The sequence below is a fragment of the Phoenix dactylifera genome, chromosome 11 (genome assembly GCF_009389715.1).
Source record: "Phoenix dactylifera cultivar Barhee BC4 chromosome 11, palm_55x_up_171113_PBpolish2nd_filt_p, whole genome shotgun sequence".
NCBI lineage: Eukaryota > Viridiplantae > Streptophyta > Magnoliopsida > Arecales > Arecaceae > Phoenix > Phoenix dactylifera.
In genome coordinates this window covers 4,230,249-4,246,653 of record NC_052402.1, presented here as the reverse complement: position 1 = coordinate 4,246,653, position 16,405 = coordinate 4,230,249, and the positions used below count along the sequence as shown (strand labels likewise).

General features: G+C 38.0%; 2 protein-coding genes across 3 annotated transcripts; both read right to left on the bottom strand.

The window, feature by feature from the left end:
* Positions 1-107: 107 nt before the first annotated feature.
* On the bottom strand, positions 108-3,063 carry LOC103705174 (cyclin-dependent kinase B2-1). Its single transcript, XM_008788797.3, has 8 exons — positions 2,816-3,063; positions 1,963-2,104; positions 1,574-1,635; positions 1,361-1,472; positions 1,128-1,221; positions 954-1,023; positions 713-851; positions 108-484 (listed from the first exon to the last, which is right to left on the bottom strand). The coding sequence occupies exons 1-8, from the start codon at positions 3,031-3,033 to the stop codon at positions 377-379; spliced, it is 945 nt and encodes a 314-aa protein (XP_008787019.2). The 5' UTR covers positions 3,034-3,063; the 3' UTR covers positions 108-376.
* Positions 3,064-4,418: 1,355 nt separating this feature from the next.
* LOC103705215 (glutamate--tRNA ligase, chloroplastic/mitochondrial) lies at positions 4,419-15,882 on the bottom strand. Of its 2 annotated transcripts, XM_039131316.1 has the most exons (14): positions 15,815-15,882; positions 15,523-15,773; positions 14,077-14,195; positions 12,018-12,139; positions 9,801-9,983; positions 9,526-9,644; positions 9,362-9,410; positions 9,156-9,257; positions 8,879-8,981; positions 8,696-8,759; positions 7,875-7,989; positions 6,282-6,382; positions 5,797-5,953; positions 4,419-4,876 (listed from the first exon to the last, which is right to left on the bottom strand). In XM_039131316.1, exons 2-14 carry the CDS (start codon positions 15,768-15,770, stop codon positions 4,643-4,645), a joined length of 1,716 nt encoding a protein of 571 aa, XP_038987244.1. In that variant the 5' UTR covers positions 15,771-15,773; positions 15,815-15,882; the 3' UTR covers positions 4,419-4,642. The 2 variants fall into 2 exon arrangements, with proteins under 2 accessions (XP_038987244.1, XP_008787072.3); XM_008788850.4 differs by having other exon boundaries at positions 15,523-15,869.
* Positions 15,883-16,405: the final 523 nt, after the last annotated feature.

Here is a 16,405-nt window from a genome sequence, read left to right as displayed (position 1 = left end):
AAAACAATTTTTTCCTGTCCATTCCAGCTTGTTCCATTGTTGAACTCTTTTGAAATCATCTTCCATTGTCACTTTTGTACTTCAATATAGCAAGTCTAATGAAAAATTGAAACAAATATTAATCCCATATAACATAGCCAGAGTAGTACTAAATCAAAGCATACACATGTTAGCATTCTTGAAAATGTTTTGGTTGCCCGCTCTTCTCAGATGGACTAAAAAAACATCGCAAAGATTAGATCGTAGCAGTCATACACACCACACCAACTCCCCACTCCAATTGCCAATGCTTGAGGGAAGCAATTATACACACCAAATCACACCAAAACAACAAGAAACTTGATAGTTCTGGACCAAAACACCTATTTGGTACCCACTATTTGAAGGTCTCAGCACAATGTGCTTTATCCACATCATCAAAGTATGAATGCTCCATTGCTTTCTTTGCAGAGATCCTCTTTGAAGGCTCATATTGCAGCATCTTCTGCAAAATGTGGAAATTTTCTTGTGTTAAAAAGACAGGCAGATAGAAAGACATTACCCCCTCTACTCCATTACAACAAATAAAAAGTACAGATAAGAGGATTTCAGCTCAACGTTTGATTGCTCTAAAAATATAGCTTAATATTTTAGTGGAAAGTAAACATCTCGGTTTTTATACTTCCTTTTATGCACACAGAAAACCAGATCAATGAATGCAGGCTGGACTCACCGAAAGCAGATCAATTCCATCAGCATCAAGATTTTGAATCACGGTAGAAAGTTTCTTGGGGCCCCATTGAGGATACTCGTGCCAGTTAGGCAATTTGCTTACTCCTGGCCACACTTCTTCATTTGGGGTTCCCAATAACCTGCAACAATAAGCAAACAAATGATCAATATGTAGTAAGAAAAGAAATTTCTCAAAGCTAAAAGGGAAACAACACAAGAAAAGGAATTGGAAACTCCTTCACCTGAAAATGTGAAGGAGCTGCTGCAGTTCTGAGTCTCCAGGAAATAGTGCTTGAGTTGTTACTAGTTCAGCTAGAACGTAAGAAAACCAACAAAGCACAACTTAGGTTACTTCAAGAGAAAAAAAAGAAAAGAAAAAAAGCTTCTCTTTTTCAAAGAAATAAGTGAAAGCCTACCGAATATGCAGCCAACAGACCACATATCAACTGGTGTTGAATAATGTGTGGCCCCAAGAAGCACTTCAGGAGCTCTATACCACAGTGTCAGGATCTGAAACATATCCTAGTAGTCAGTAATCATGAAACTTAAACAAAGGAAGCACTATGGCATCCAAGGTGCCATGGCACAATACAATCCTCAAGATAATATTACTTGAACAATCGTGGAAGATTATTTCTAGAGAACAAACCTCATGAGTATACTTCTTAAGCGGAACAGTGAATGCTCTACTTAGTCCAAGGTCTGCTATTTTAAGCATCATTGTCTTCCGATCCATTAAAAGATTGTGAGGCTTCAGGTCTCTGCAAATGAAGAGGGAGCATGAGATGTGAATCAAGAAACATGGGACCTGCTGTTTGCAAGCTACAAACTACAAAGAGGGTGGTGGCAATATATATTTTACCTATGCAGTACACCATGACCGTGGCAAAATGCTACACCCTTGCACAGTTGGTACATTAAAATCTGCAGGAAGAAAAATACCAACTCCTAAGGATCTCGATTCAACTAAAAGGCAAAACTCCAAAGGCCATGGAGATATACTTTCGGATAATTGATAATATGGAGAATAAATAATGGCTGATAAACCAATGGCCGAATATAGATTGGTTCTGCTTCATTTAAGAAAACAAAGATATTGTCATTTTGACAGAAAATACCTAGGAAATATGTACCCATGAATAACCATTTAAAAATCCATTCTTTAGAAATTATTTTTGCTACCTTGGTAAAAATTTTGGTTCAAAACTCATGGTTATATATGTGTCTCTGAGAAGCTGTTAAAAAGGTTACCTTCACGGTTTTGGATGGAATCATCTCCTGGTTCGCGCGGAAGCTTCTGATGTATTTCTTGAGATCAGTGTCCATGTACTCAAAGACCAGATAAAGAACCGTCTTCCCTTCTTTGTTCTGGCCTTGCTTGAGATCCAACAGCCTGGAAATGATAGTGGAAGCGAAGAATTAACAGAAGCCTCGATATTATTAATCTGGACAAATTTGGAAGGTGAGAGAGAAGACCAATGCATAAAAATGCCCAAAAAGTGAACTTAAAAAAGAGAAACTAGCTAATAGGGAGAAGTAGCAAGGAGCTACAAAATTTCGAAAAAATATCTTTTATTATAATCTCAGCAAATTGGCAAGATCTAAAAGATATAAATCATCCAACTGAATGCTAAAATTAAAACATTGTTCCCAAAATAAATTTAAAAAAAAGAACTAAAAGAACACAAGATAGAAACATCAAAACAAATCCCAAAACAGCAACTTTATAGCATCCCAGTGTTCTCCAAATATTTGTTACCACATGAAACAGAAGCAAAGCTCGAACAAATGCCATACGGGCACAAAGGAATAACATTACCCACAAAAATAGCGACAAATCGCTAGTGGAAAGAGGAAATAAAACCAAGAAACCGTGCAGGAAATATTAGTCAAGACCAGGAATCAAGAAAAAAAAAACTCTGATTAATTCATGAAATTCAAGGACCAAGAATCATAAGAAGATTTATAGCCAAAAATAAAAAGAAAAAAAAAACTGATATACAAAACCGTAGCCAGAAGACAGAATCTAAAGAGAAGAATCAAAATCCATCGACTTAGAAAGACCCCCAAAATACATAGCAATGGAAACCAAAGATTTGCTCACCGGACGATATGGGGGTCGAAGAAGAGCATTCTGAGAAGCGACACCTCACGGAGAGTGGTCGAGGGGACTCCCTCGTCGTCCTCGGGGAGGCGGGTCTTCTTGAGGGCCACGATCTTTCCCGTGGCCTTCTCCCTCGCCTTGTAGACCTTCCCGTAGGTCCCCTCTCCCACCTTCTCCAGCTTCTCGTAGGCATCCATGGCTCTCGCCGTCGCAGCCATCTCTCTCTCTCTCTCTCTCTCGGGCAGATATTTGGGGTAGGGATTGGGAGAGAAGGAGATTTTATGCGAGCAAAAATAGCCGTTAGGATTTCCGGTGCGATGCACTAACGGATAGAATTTTTGAAATTCGAATTCAAACTGCATGGTTGGCCCATAGTTGTTTGGGGCCGCTCCAATTGAAACTTTTGATGCTTGGCCCAGGCTCAGCCCATTTGCTTAATGGAGGCCCTATCTTTCATGCTATGCTTTCAGAGAATCCAACCATCCAGCTTGACTTGCCGATAATCTTGTCTGGCATTCTGCTTCCAAACTTCCTCAACAAATTCGAGCTCTTATCATGGCTGAAATGGTACAAGTTCAGTTCACCCACATGATCTTCAATAATTCGAATCGAGCATTGCATTGATCAGCTCCTAACATGCAAGAAATCATCAGCTGTAGTGTTGTCACTATTTATTGCTAATTATTAGCATAATTTTAAAGATTACATAACAATCTGCAGCATAATATATTTCTTTATTTTTTTTTGTTAGCACGATCTTATTAGAGTAATTTTAAAATTCGTATAATAACTTGTATCAGTCAATAATATTTTTCATTGTTAGTGTGATACTATAACAGCTTATATTATTTTTCGAGTCCGATGAAACAGAAATAAAATTCTCACTCTTTTTTCTTTTATTTTCCTCCTCTCCTACCTTCCTCAACAAAGTCAAGCTCTTATCATGGCTGAAATGGTACGAGTTCACCTGCATGATCTTCAGTCATTCGAATCAAGCATTATGTTGATCAGCTCCTAACTTGCAAGAATCATCAGTCCTGGTGTTGTCACAATTTATTGCTAATTGTGAAGTTTTATCGGAATCTTTTGATGGGTTTCCCAGCCACCATTGCCGGAGGTATTTAGCTCATTACACAAATCACCCACCATTGACATAAAAAATTCACCTCATCATCCAAGTCGATAAAAAGCAGCATCAGACGGTTGCCGAAAATTGAACCATCAACAAATGCTCGTTTCTTTGTCCAACCGAGAGATGCGGATGGGGGTGAAAGGAGAGGAAGAAGGCATACAGATGAACAGAGCATAGGGATCAGGTCAATGGAACCTCAGCTATCTTCCAAGCCTTGGAAAACTCTCTTTTGAAATATTGCATTCAGCTTTAGAAAGGGGAAAGAAAAAAAAAGGAATTGAATGCACAAAGATTCATATGCATGAATATCAACATCCCTGCACGCATTAACCATTTTAATTTGATCACGCCATTAAGCATGATTTTGAACCACTCACAGTAACAGAAATCCTTGCAGACAATATGCTAGATCTCCAAGTTCCGAGGGTACTCCAGATATATTTTTCTTGCTTAGCTCTGGCAAGAGGGAGAGGGGAAAAAAATTCATATATATTATTAAGTCATTGTCAAAAAGAGGTCATAATACATGCATTAGACACACTGAACAGCCAATGTTACAACCAACTTGTTTCCAAACCAAAAACAGGTGTTACAGAGAACCCGTATTCACTGAAACTATTCATTTGATGGCAAAAATAATACAAAACCCTTCAACCAAATAAATTTGGAAATTCAATGGAAGGTTAAAAGAACACTCATTGAGTTACAGTAGCAACAGATTCAGCATGTGGTTCTCCTTCCTTGTTCAAGGCTTCCCATCTTAGCTCCCTAAGAATTTTGAACCTCTCATCTAATGTCACAAAACCTGTTTGAGGACTAACTGCTCCACAAGTACCAGCTTCATATATTAGGACTATGCTGGCCCCCATGTCAGGGCCATGAAGCTTTCCAGTAAGCAGTAAACGGATGGGCATAAAGAGAGATCTCCCCTGAAAGAAAACATAGAGATGACATCTTTCAGCCGGAAAGACTAAACATGCAAGTTCAGATTGGATGATATTGGAGATTGAATCTGCATTGGTGATAGACATAATATATATATATATATATATTTTAAAAAAGAGAGGTTCTATGTTTGTGAAACTGAAGTGCTAACAAAAGGCTAGTAAGGTGTCTCGAGCATATGAAAGAAGAAATGCCAATAGAAGGAAGCATTTTGAGACTGCATATAAACTTTGATATGACTTCAGAATGACTTCTATTGATTGGGTAACTTCAAATTATTTTGTCAGCTGAAAGTGTGCAAACTTCACAATAGATTAGGTGTGTCATCTTGATAACAACAAACATCATAGGGTGGCATGATAATTAAATTTATCCTCAATTATCCATTAATCAGAGACAGGCTATTTCATCAGGGACAAAGAAAGAGATATTTTAACAAGGTCCCAGGGTTAAAAAGAAAATCTTTCTGAAACTCATTAGAGATTATTCAACTAAAAAAAGACCGCCCGAATGGTCATTTTGCAAGAATAAACAATTAAACTGCGGTTACAAATGCACTATCCTTCATCAGACATCTATTACTTGTGGGATTATCAAGTTGCCTGGTAAGCAGACGCCACTCCCAAGCTATAGCAATCAGATCTTAAATAAACAGCTATTTTTGATATCTCATTCTAATTTCATGCATTTTAGATGACCGGGAAGAAAAAGGGGAAGTCATATCTCTAGCAACTGGAGAAACATAGCATAATAATTCAAATATCTTGAAATCTTGAAAATATCAAAAGAGACCTTGGCCGGAGAAGTTTTATGCCACACATTATTGTTATGTACTTGAAGTCCATTGCCAGGGGTCACCTGGGCTATTGGACAAGTAGGATGTCATGTGGCCTCATAAACTAACCTTGCGCTTCAATATCTTGCCAAAGCTTTTCACCCATTTTTGCCAACCAGCATGACCTTCCTCCAATGCTTCACGAAGCTCTCCACTATCATAAGCAGAAATCAAGCTAGCAGCCACCTCAGAAAGCTTATCTTGTACCACAGGTTTACATTCCGCACTGCAGATCGCACATGTCACATATGAGTAGAATCAAAGGCACTAACTTGATATGTAGAGACGATCACTTGAAGCTACTGCACCTAACTACTTTCTCAGGTTTAAGACTAACAAGTACGGTTCAACTAGGCCAACCTAGGTTCACCGAGAAGAAAGCCCTTGGGTAAACCAGCTGTTTCCCTCTAGACAAGTGAAACAGTCTCAGCAACATGAAACAACACCACAACAGTGGTGTACAAAGTTGTGTTATAACAAGAGCATGTTATGACAATCTTATATTGGTTAAGAAATAAAAGCCATTCTCATCAAAATAGAGAAGGTTCTATCACCTGGCCAACATAGAGTCCAATGGATAAGAAAGCAACTTCAACAGAGCCGTATCTGCATCTGTTACCAAATCAATCCCATCCTTCAACAACTCTGCTGCATCCTGTACATTGGTTAATGCTGTTAGTGTTAGCATGTACTCTTTTCAAAATCAAGGAAACAATTTTAAAAGTAGGAGTTCACTTAAGTGTGTGCATGAAGTGCATTAAACAAATAGCCAGAACCATCATTGCTTGTCCACCTGTATGCAATTGACTTTTACATCTTTTTTTGTTGGTTGTACACCTCATAGATTATCAAGAAAGAGATCGAAATATATTACTTCGTTTTGGTTCAACTATATCACCTACCAATAATTAATTAGACACAAAATACTAATTGCTTCTTAAATAAAAAAGATATCAAGTCGGAAGTTGTTGTGGACACAATTCAGGGACAATAAATGCCTCAGGGATGAAGAAAAAGATTCATCATGTTCAACCAAGGTTCTATAAGGCGGTGCCAGTCTGCATGGTGCAGTACATACAGTGCATGGTTTCCTAAAGGGATCCAGGCATCTGCCTAGGCCTTTAGGCAGATCGGGCACCCTAGGCACCTTGCCTGGACCCAAGCAACTCATCTGCCATGAAGCAGGCGCCTGGGCACACATCCATGCCTAAAGCACATCTTTAGGCTAGTGCTTGCATGCTAAGCAGGCAACTAAGAGTCAACTAGATGGATCAGGTACCCATCAACCCAGTACTCAATCCAAATTATTTTAACAATTTTTCGTTCCCCTTTCCCCCATTTCTCCAAATCCACTACTTTCTAACCCTAACTGAGCATGCCCTAGGAAAAGGCATGGTCATTGGTCGAAGATCGATGGTCGGGGAGCGGTGAACCATGAAAAGGCAATAGCTGTCGACACTTAGAGATAAGTTTTTTCACTTTAGAATTTTTTTCCTCTTCTCTAGCTCTCTTTTCCCCCTTTTTTTTTAAGATGGTGCAAGCTATGGACTGGTTGCTGCTCTAATCGTGCTGTCAGTAAAAGCTGTTGCTACTGGTGGTGTTGCCGCTGCTGCAACAGCAGTGGTGGTGCTACCAATGTTGGTTGCTGCTGGTGTTGCTACTAAGAGCTGCAGTAGGGGCTGTGCTTGAGCAGCTGCCTAGGCGCCCGCCTAAAACCTAAGTGTTGATTGCCCACTTGGCCGCTCACCTTGTGCCTTTCGTGTTCTAAAACATTGATACTGTGCTGTCTTATGATGTGCCAAAACAAGGAGAGCATCTAGAAAGAATTTTCAGTTAAGAATATCAAAGGAAAAGTGAATCGCTGCCTTGCTTAACTGTGTTGAAAGCCTGGCATGGTATGTACTGGCCAGCATCCAAATCTTTTGATTCTACTACACATTTACAAAGCTTTGACATTTGTCGCTTCACATAATTAAAACTTAAAACCAGATTTAATATTGGAGAGTTCACGAAGTCAGACATGTCCAAAAGTTAAGATCTATGCACATGATTTAAATATAACCTAAAAAGCTAAAAACCCTTAAAATACTAATAAAAGGCAAATAGCAGTTTGATAGCCACTTAAATGTAAAAAAATAAATGTTTACCTCTACAAATTTGCCTTTAGATTGTAAGAGAATACCAGTGCTTTTCCACCGATCTCCAAAAATCTCAATCAACTTTTCTGATGGAAGGGCTCTTAAATGCTGACCATTCATCCACCTAATTGCAACAGAAAGACCATGTTAGCACGTAAACAATAACCAAAATTAGTCAGGCAACATCAATTTCCTCCATCTCTATTTTTGGTTGGGTGGGCATAATTATTTTGTTTTTACAACCATCCAAACAACATCAACAACTAAGAAACAAGAACCCTGCAAATGACCAAGGTTCAACCAATATCTACCGAATAAACTGTTGTATTATCATAGAACTTATGCTTGTGTAGCCAGTGGCAGATGCAGGCAAATATCTTTTGCAGCAAACATGAAAAAATCCTGATAGAGATGCTATGTATAAATATTTAAAAGCAAGAGCATGTGTCTTCAATGATCACCCACATGCCTAGGGTCAAAAAAAAAAAAAAAAAAAACTAAGGCAGACAGGATTGGTGCAAAAATGGCTAGAGAATTAGGTGTTTTGAAAAATTAAAGGAAGCAGTGAAAAATAAAATCAAATGAGATACTGGTATAATATTACAGAAAGAGAGGGGGGGGGGGGGGGGGGGGGGGGGTGGAGGGGAAGAGAGTTTATAATTGACTACATGAAATAGGGAGTCACTCAATTCACTATTTCAAACTAAAACTCGGCATATTGTTATTAATCAAGTCATGCCATAGAAAAAAGGAGAAAATACTTTCAGATATAACATCAATTGATAAAGAAGTGCAATTGATAACCTTCTTATTTCTTGTTGAGTATTTACCTTAACTTTGTTGAATCAAAGATTGCTCCACTTTTATTGACACGATTGATAGAAAACTTTTCAACTACAAAACATAAAAAGTACAGCCGGATGAGCAAATTATAATGAAATTTCTTCCATTCTCACTGTTATCAGCATAAGTATTAATAAAACATGAACAGTAAAAGAAACAAGAAAATCTACCAAGCTGATCAATGGTAAAAAATTCATTTTCTGTTCCATCACCCCAACCCAAGAGTGCTAGGTAGTTCACCATAGCCTGAGGTAGATATCCCATTTCCCTAAACTGAATAAAAGGGAGGAAAAAAACAGAGACCACAATCTAAATTACTAGAAGTGTTGGAGAAACTTAAACAAGTACAAAAGTATGCTTAAATGAAAATAATATATTTGAAACATGTCATTGTACTATCTTAACCACGAAACTATCTCCTAAACATTATGACACTTTAGCAAATACCTGTCCCACTGAAGTTGCCCCATGACGTTTCGATAATTTACTTCGATCTGGGGCAAGAATTAGAGAAACATGTGCAAAGGAAGGCATTGGAAATCCAAGTGCCTGCAAAATAATATTAATCATGTTCATACTATCACATCCACCAACTGTAGATAAAAAGGGAAGTAATTCAAAAAGAAAAAAGACCGAAAACAGAGCAAACTCACTTTATATATAAGTGCTTGCCGCAAGGTGTTTGGTAAATGCTCCTCAGCCCTGACGTGCAAAACAAAACGTGAAAGGGACACGTCATGTCAAACTTATTCTATACAAGACCATTAACCTTAAGGAGTAAAGCTCATTGACAGTAAGGAAAAAAAAAAGGAACTACCTAATAACATGGGATATACGCATGGTAGCATCGTCAACAGTGACACAGAAATTGTATACTGGTTGGCCGTTGCTTCTCATTATCACAAAGTCACCAAGTGTGTCTAGGCTCCAACCGACCTTTATGAAACTATCAAATGAATCAGCAACTAAAATTTCAATTGCACAATTGGCAAGATATTTACAAATGCAAAACCATAATGATACAATCGCTTTTAGAAATCCTAATTAACAGATCAGCATTCCCCCCATTAAGCAAGCAGGCCAGGAGCTTACTTCACCACGGATAAGATCATTAATTTTCAAGGTCCCTTCCTTAGGTACATGAAAACGATAGGTATAAGGTGTTCCTTTTGCCAATTCCTCCTGTATTTCTTCATCTGAAGCAGTTGCCCACTTCCCCATATATACTGGTGGCAGCTGCATTTGTTTTGCTGTTTCCTTCATTTGTTCTAGTTCCTAGAAAGAACGACTGTTGATAAGAAAATGCTCCATAATTTTAGAAAAAGTTGGATAAAACACAATAATTTAAGAACTAGAAAACAAGTACAATACACTGTTCTCAAATCCAATTGCAGCAGCTCACGAAGTAACTGGCAGTACATTTTCTAAAATGTATCCTAAAGAACTATTCACTTGCACTTAACAAAAACAAGAGGATGCATTTTTCTTCTTCTATCTTGTAGAGGTACAAAAGTCTTATCAAAATTAAAATGCTTAGGAAGTTAGGTACATTTGGCTACTTAACAAGTCCTCAAGGTAACTACTAGTGAAAAAATCGGTCAGTGGAACATATAATGGATCATCCTTTGGTATATCCTCTTGTTTTTTTTTTTTCAAACTTGAGTGCAAGATGTAGATACTGACTTCTTGAAAAGTAGCTCAGCAATTAGTCAAGAAGTGCAATGAGTTAGAAAGTTCTTAATCTGATCACTGCATGGAAAGCAAGTTAGAGAGAGAGAGAGAGAAAGAGACTGTCAGTGAGAGAAAAGAAGCTGATCTTAATCACCTGTTCCCTAACTCACCTAGAATAAAATTTGTCATAATAATACTGGGCTTAGTAACATAACCCACTATTAAGGTGATGCTGCAACAATATGTAATTCCTGATGAAAATTGACACCCTTCGATTTAGAAAGTACCCATGTTTGGAATTGAACATAAAATGAAGAAATCTGAGATCAAGTTAGAGTACTTAACGAAGTACTAGAGTCGAATACAAAGTATATATTTCGACCATGCTTTAAATTTAGACCATAGACATTAAGACAGAAAGTACACTCTACATTAAACACATGCCATAAATCCTAGAGAACCATTTAGATGAAAAACTTAGCAGACCACCTAAGAACTGACTTATACGCACAAATTACTCAAGCCTTGTCTGGTTCAGAAATACTTCTATGTTAAGTATAACCAAGGGAATCACTTAGGACCTGCTTAGTTCCAGCATGGTTTGCCCGAGTTATTCATATATTTTAAAAAATTTAAGCCAACTTCAGAAGAATTAACTAAAAGGGTGCATGTTAACTTTCTAGAATCCCCCAAGTACCCTCCTTTAACCTGCTTTATTCCAGTGCCAAAAAGGTAGCTAGGGAAAATAAAACTTGATAAGTGGGTTTTATTCGGGTTCTGTCTAGGTTATTCATCGACCAAGAAGTTAATGGCAGAAGAAAGGATCACTGGAATAAATCTATTATACTATTTGATCAAAATGAGGTTAGGGCAAGCACCGAGCCGTACTGCAAGCGAACCGGGATAGTTCTAGCAACCAAAACAAAAGGCATCCGACAGAGGAAGAGAAGGAGAAAGAAAGAGAAAGAGAAAGAGAGAGAGAGAGAGAGAGAGCAGAGCAGGGAGGGAGAGAAAGGAAGATCAGAGGCTGGCGAGCGCGCAGAGAGGGAGAAGGAGAAGGAAAGAGAGGAAAAGAGAGGGAGAGAGGGAGGGAGGGAGGGAGGGAGGAAGAGCGGAGGCCGACGGCGGGCTGGCAGAGGCCGGCGAGCGCGTGGAGGGCCATGAAGGAGGGGCTCCGCCTCCGATCCCCTCTTTCTCTCTCCCTCCCTCTCTCCCCCTTCTCTCTCTCTTTTGCTCTCTCTTGTTCTCCCTCTCCCCCGCCTCCTCTACTATGTCGGTACGAACCAGCACGGAACAGTATGGGGGCGTACTGATCCGTGCCGCCAGGCAACTGGTCCGGGCCCCGGTTCCGGCACAACAAACCTTGGGTCAAAATATTTTTATTTAGGTTGACGAGACATGAAGGCAACAATTAAAACCACCCTTTTGCCCCTGCAGCAACTTCTTTCATGCTAGAGCAAAATGGTTGTTTGGTGGGATGGAGTGGAGAAGAGTGGTATACAGAGGGCTTAATCAGGTACATTGTGCAATATCCCTAAGCGAAACAGGGACTCCACTTTAACTTTCTTCTTAGGCATTTAAACTATTAAAACTAGTCTAAGAAATAATGATCAACTATAGAAATATGTCATAAATTACCTCATTTGAACAAAAACACCTGTAAACAGCACCAGAATTCAACAATTTCTCAGCATATTGTTTGTATAGGGAATTTCGTTCTGACTGCCTGTAAGGACCATAATCTCCACCCACACCAGGGCCTGCACATATATCAACATTCAGACAGCCAAAGATGATATCTTTAAAGACAACAACACCTACCTTACATTTTCTTGCAATAATTACAAAGATTCAAAATGTACCAAAAAGGTTTACAACAATAGGAAAGTTCAACTTAGCTTTAAATATTGCAAAACTCAACTACAGGTCCTTTTAAGAAACTTGGTTCATAATCCTTGCAGTTCACAATTAACCCACCAAACAAATGGAAACATAACATTGGCTTATAACTTCATCATGGCCATATTTTCTCTAAAAGAAGAGATCACAAAATATAGTATCACATACCATGCCAACCAACTCCTCCTGTATTATGGGTGAATAACGTGCACCAGCAGATGGTACATAATATGTAAAAGGATCTTTTGCATATGTACCCCTGTAAATATGACTTGTTGTGTATTTATTCCTTGAATTTTTATGCATATATACATAACCCTAAATTCATCATGTTCTTCCAGTGATGCCCCTCCCATTAGACCATCGGCTGATGGTGTTAATATGCAGCCATTTTAAAATGATTCTATTACCCTTTGCATCGTTACCCTAAAAAACTATGCAAACAAAGCTCCTCAAAAAACAAAATGTATGTTAAAACTTTCTAGAGGGTGTTGATGATAACAGGTAATAGAGTCACTTTACATGTGAAACAGCTAATCATGCCATCAGCCAAAAGTCTGACCGACGGAGCATCATTGCAAAAAACAAGGTCAGTTCGGAGATGCGTATGCAAATAGTGATTTTTGAGAGGTAAAAATGCAATAGTCATATTTACAAGAGTATAGATGCAAACTATCTAAGCTTTTTAACTTAAAAAGGCTTTTTTCTTTCTTTTCAATCGGTAGAATGTTGGTAAGATATCTCTACATAATATCATAACAACTTTTTTTCATGTTGGCAAGCAACATCATATGTTTATCTTTTGAGTTGCGACATCATGTTCAAAACATGAACCAATGAACCTTCTCTGGTTGACCAAAAAAGATGAAATTATAAAGACAGCTAAAGTGGTAAGCTTTAATTCTGAATATTGTCATTTGCTTTCTGATTTAGACTGGCCATAAACTATAAGAGGTAAGCAAGATAGGTGCATCAAATTTCAGGTAACTTCAATTGTGCTGCCAATTTGGTAAGTAAGATCTCTAGTTGACATCTGATGGGAAAAAAACAACTCAGTGCCTTCGCAATCTTGTTTACTTAGAGACTTCTCCTAGCAGATCATCATTTGATCTGAAAAGATTTGGCTGATAATAACATGGACTATATAATTCTCGCCAAATTCACATTAGATCCAATCTAAATGAAAATATTGCACTTATCAATACATTATTGCAGACCACAGAGATTGAAAGATAAATCCATGTCAAGACCAAGGTAGAGTCTCCAAAAAAATAACTGAAAATTTATCCAAAAAGATATATCTATCGATGTCCTAGACTACCAGTGGCGTAACTGGTAACTAAAGAGACAAAGAGCATTTCTTGGCAAGGACCAAGGAGAAAAGAATGCCAATACGACAAATTGGAGGCCTAAGTGGTTAAAATCAAGGAATAAATGGAATTATTCGGTAACAAGCTCCTTTCAGTGTCATTGTTTGGCCAAGAGTAACAGCATGGGAACCACTATATGATTCATGGAATTGATTAGCAGCATTCTCCAGCAGTTCTTATTTCATTAAAATATTGCAGCATGCTATTTGACGACTTTGTTATGGCTGGTGCTTTTGAACAGTACATCTACATGGGAGAAAATTTTCCACATAGTTGAAGGGATGCAACAGGGGTATCCCATCCAATGCAATGTACTCTATGAGCACTTTCTCTAAGCAAAACGAATCATTGATACTATTACATAGGTCATGACAAACAGTAAAGAAAAATAAAATGTTCAAATCTAGCAATATTTAATAAAAAAACACCTTCATCCCAATCAAGACCAAGCCAAGAAAGATCATTCAACATTGCTTCTTCGGATTTCCTAGTAGATCTCTCTAAGTCAGTGTCTTCAATTCGAAGAACAAACTTTCCACCCTTAGACCTGTGAAAAAAATATATATTTATCATGAAGAAAATGTTGTATAAGAGAATAACTTCCCTAACTAATGACATTTAAAATATGTGGACATGATAGAGTTGCAAAAAACACTAAAAAGGCATGAGCTATAAAGTGGGCATGTTGACAATTCAACTGAAAACAAAAGCAGCAAAATATTTTTCAATGAATACCGAAAATGGAATACATAGAAAGTAATTCAAAAGACCCAATTCAGGAGGCATTTTTGAAAATCCTGCATTAGAAAGTTGAAACCACTCACCAGTATAGTCCATCTTAAATTTCAGATTTTGGAATACCACAGACTGAATTTATCTTCTCGAGCTATTATCAACATCAACGAAAGACTACATAGGTAGATGTCAAAAAATGGAGGATTCTCCAAGGGCATGATTTTTTTTTCCTGTTTGGGTGGTCAATAGCCTTTTTATTTCATTTGTATAATATATTCAGCCATTTTAGCAGTGGTATAAAAGTACAAAATTACAGCAGAGTTTGAGATGGCAGGGAATTCAATGTCATTGTGATAGTGATAAGAGGAAAATGCTCGTCCAAGAAAAAAAAACAAGAAAAAAGCATTCCCGAAAGTCTCAGAAACAGTTCAAGATATTTAAGCACTGCTAGAAAATAATCACAATAAAAGATGTGAACAAAAGTCTTTGAAGGATTTCATGAACACTTTCCTGGCTTAGAGCAAATCAAAGTTTTGAGAGCAGGAAATAGACTGTTAGGTTAACTTAAAACATGAATTATCTGAACTTTCATTTCTTTGCTGAAACATGATTTCTAATGAGTATTTCAGTAGTATATATAAAAAATAATCTCAAAAATGTTGTTTGAAACGATCCACTGTAGGGCATCGTTCGGCAGTCCACGTAATTTGAAATTAGTTTAATAGTTACATCTTTGGAACAAAAAATGACCAATTACTCATTGTCGCACCACTGGCCACACACTCAAGCCTCTTTTCTCGGTAAAATTTGAGCCTTACCATTGGCCTAATGAGGTAAAAGATCTCGACATATTGAGGAAATGCAGTTAAAGAACGTTAACGTGCACGATAACTATGCCAATAATTTATGAGAAATTAAAATTCTAGAATTAAAGAAATCCACATAAAGTGCACCAAACCCAAAACCTCAACTTTTCGAAGAATTAGCAAAGAGACGTAACTAAAATTTTCTACAAGATCGCCACTTTACCCAAAAAAAGGTATGCCCATCTTTTTCCATACAACGAAAAGAAAAAACAATACAGACCTAAATCTCAAAATCTCCGTGATTGAGAGAGAGAGAGAGAGAGAGAGATGAACCTGGCAAATAGGTAGTTGAAAAGAGCCGTCCTTGCTCCCCCGACATGGAGGTTCCCGGTGGGCGACGGAGCGAACCGGACCCGGACCTCGCCATCCGCCGGATCGGCGGCGGAAGAAGCCGAGACGGAGAGACTCCTCCGGCTGATGGAGAGGTAGCGTTTGGAGACAAGGCACGGGCGGAGGAAGGAAGGCGGGAGATCCGGACGAACCCTAATCCAAAGCGACGGCGATCCCACGAGAGTCGCCATTACCCTTCTTGAGCGAGCTCTCGCGCTGAAGGGTGGAAATATACCCTTCTTGAGCGAGCTCTCGCGCTGAAGGGTGGAAATGGGGAAAGAGAGGACGCTACCTTGAGGAGGATACACCCTAAAAAAAAATGTTTTCTTTTATCCTCAAAGTTGCCTAAAAAACGTTACATGATTATTCTCAGCTAATCTTTTACTATGAACATATTATATTATGATAAAATTTTCTTGGCTTCCATAATATGTATAATAGTCTATTATCACAATCCCACAATAACTAATAAAAAAATATCTAAATTACATCCTTCTTCTAAAAAATTAATAGATATTTTTTTCACGATATCAACCATTAGATGGCAACTCGCATAAATATCAGACACTTTGAACTCTTTGATTTGTCCATCTACACAAATCTCAAAACAGTTATTTCGCAATCCAATAATAAATTTGTACGAAGAAAAGTGAATTTTTATTTTGCACAAAAGATACAATCTAAACTCTTAAAAAGATGCCACGTAGATTTTATTAGCTTGGGCCAGTTTTCTTCTCAACAACTTAAGCTTTTAGAATCAGTTTGGACAAGCAGCATCAGAGCCAGAACTATTGTGCGACATCATCTTTATTAGTTATATGAACTC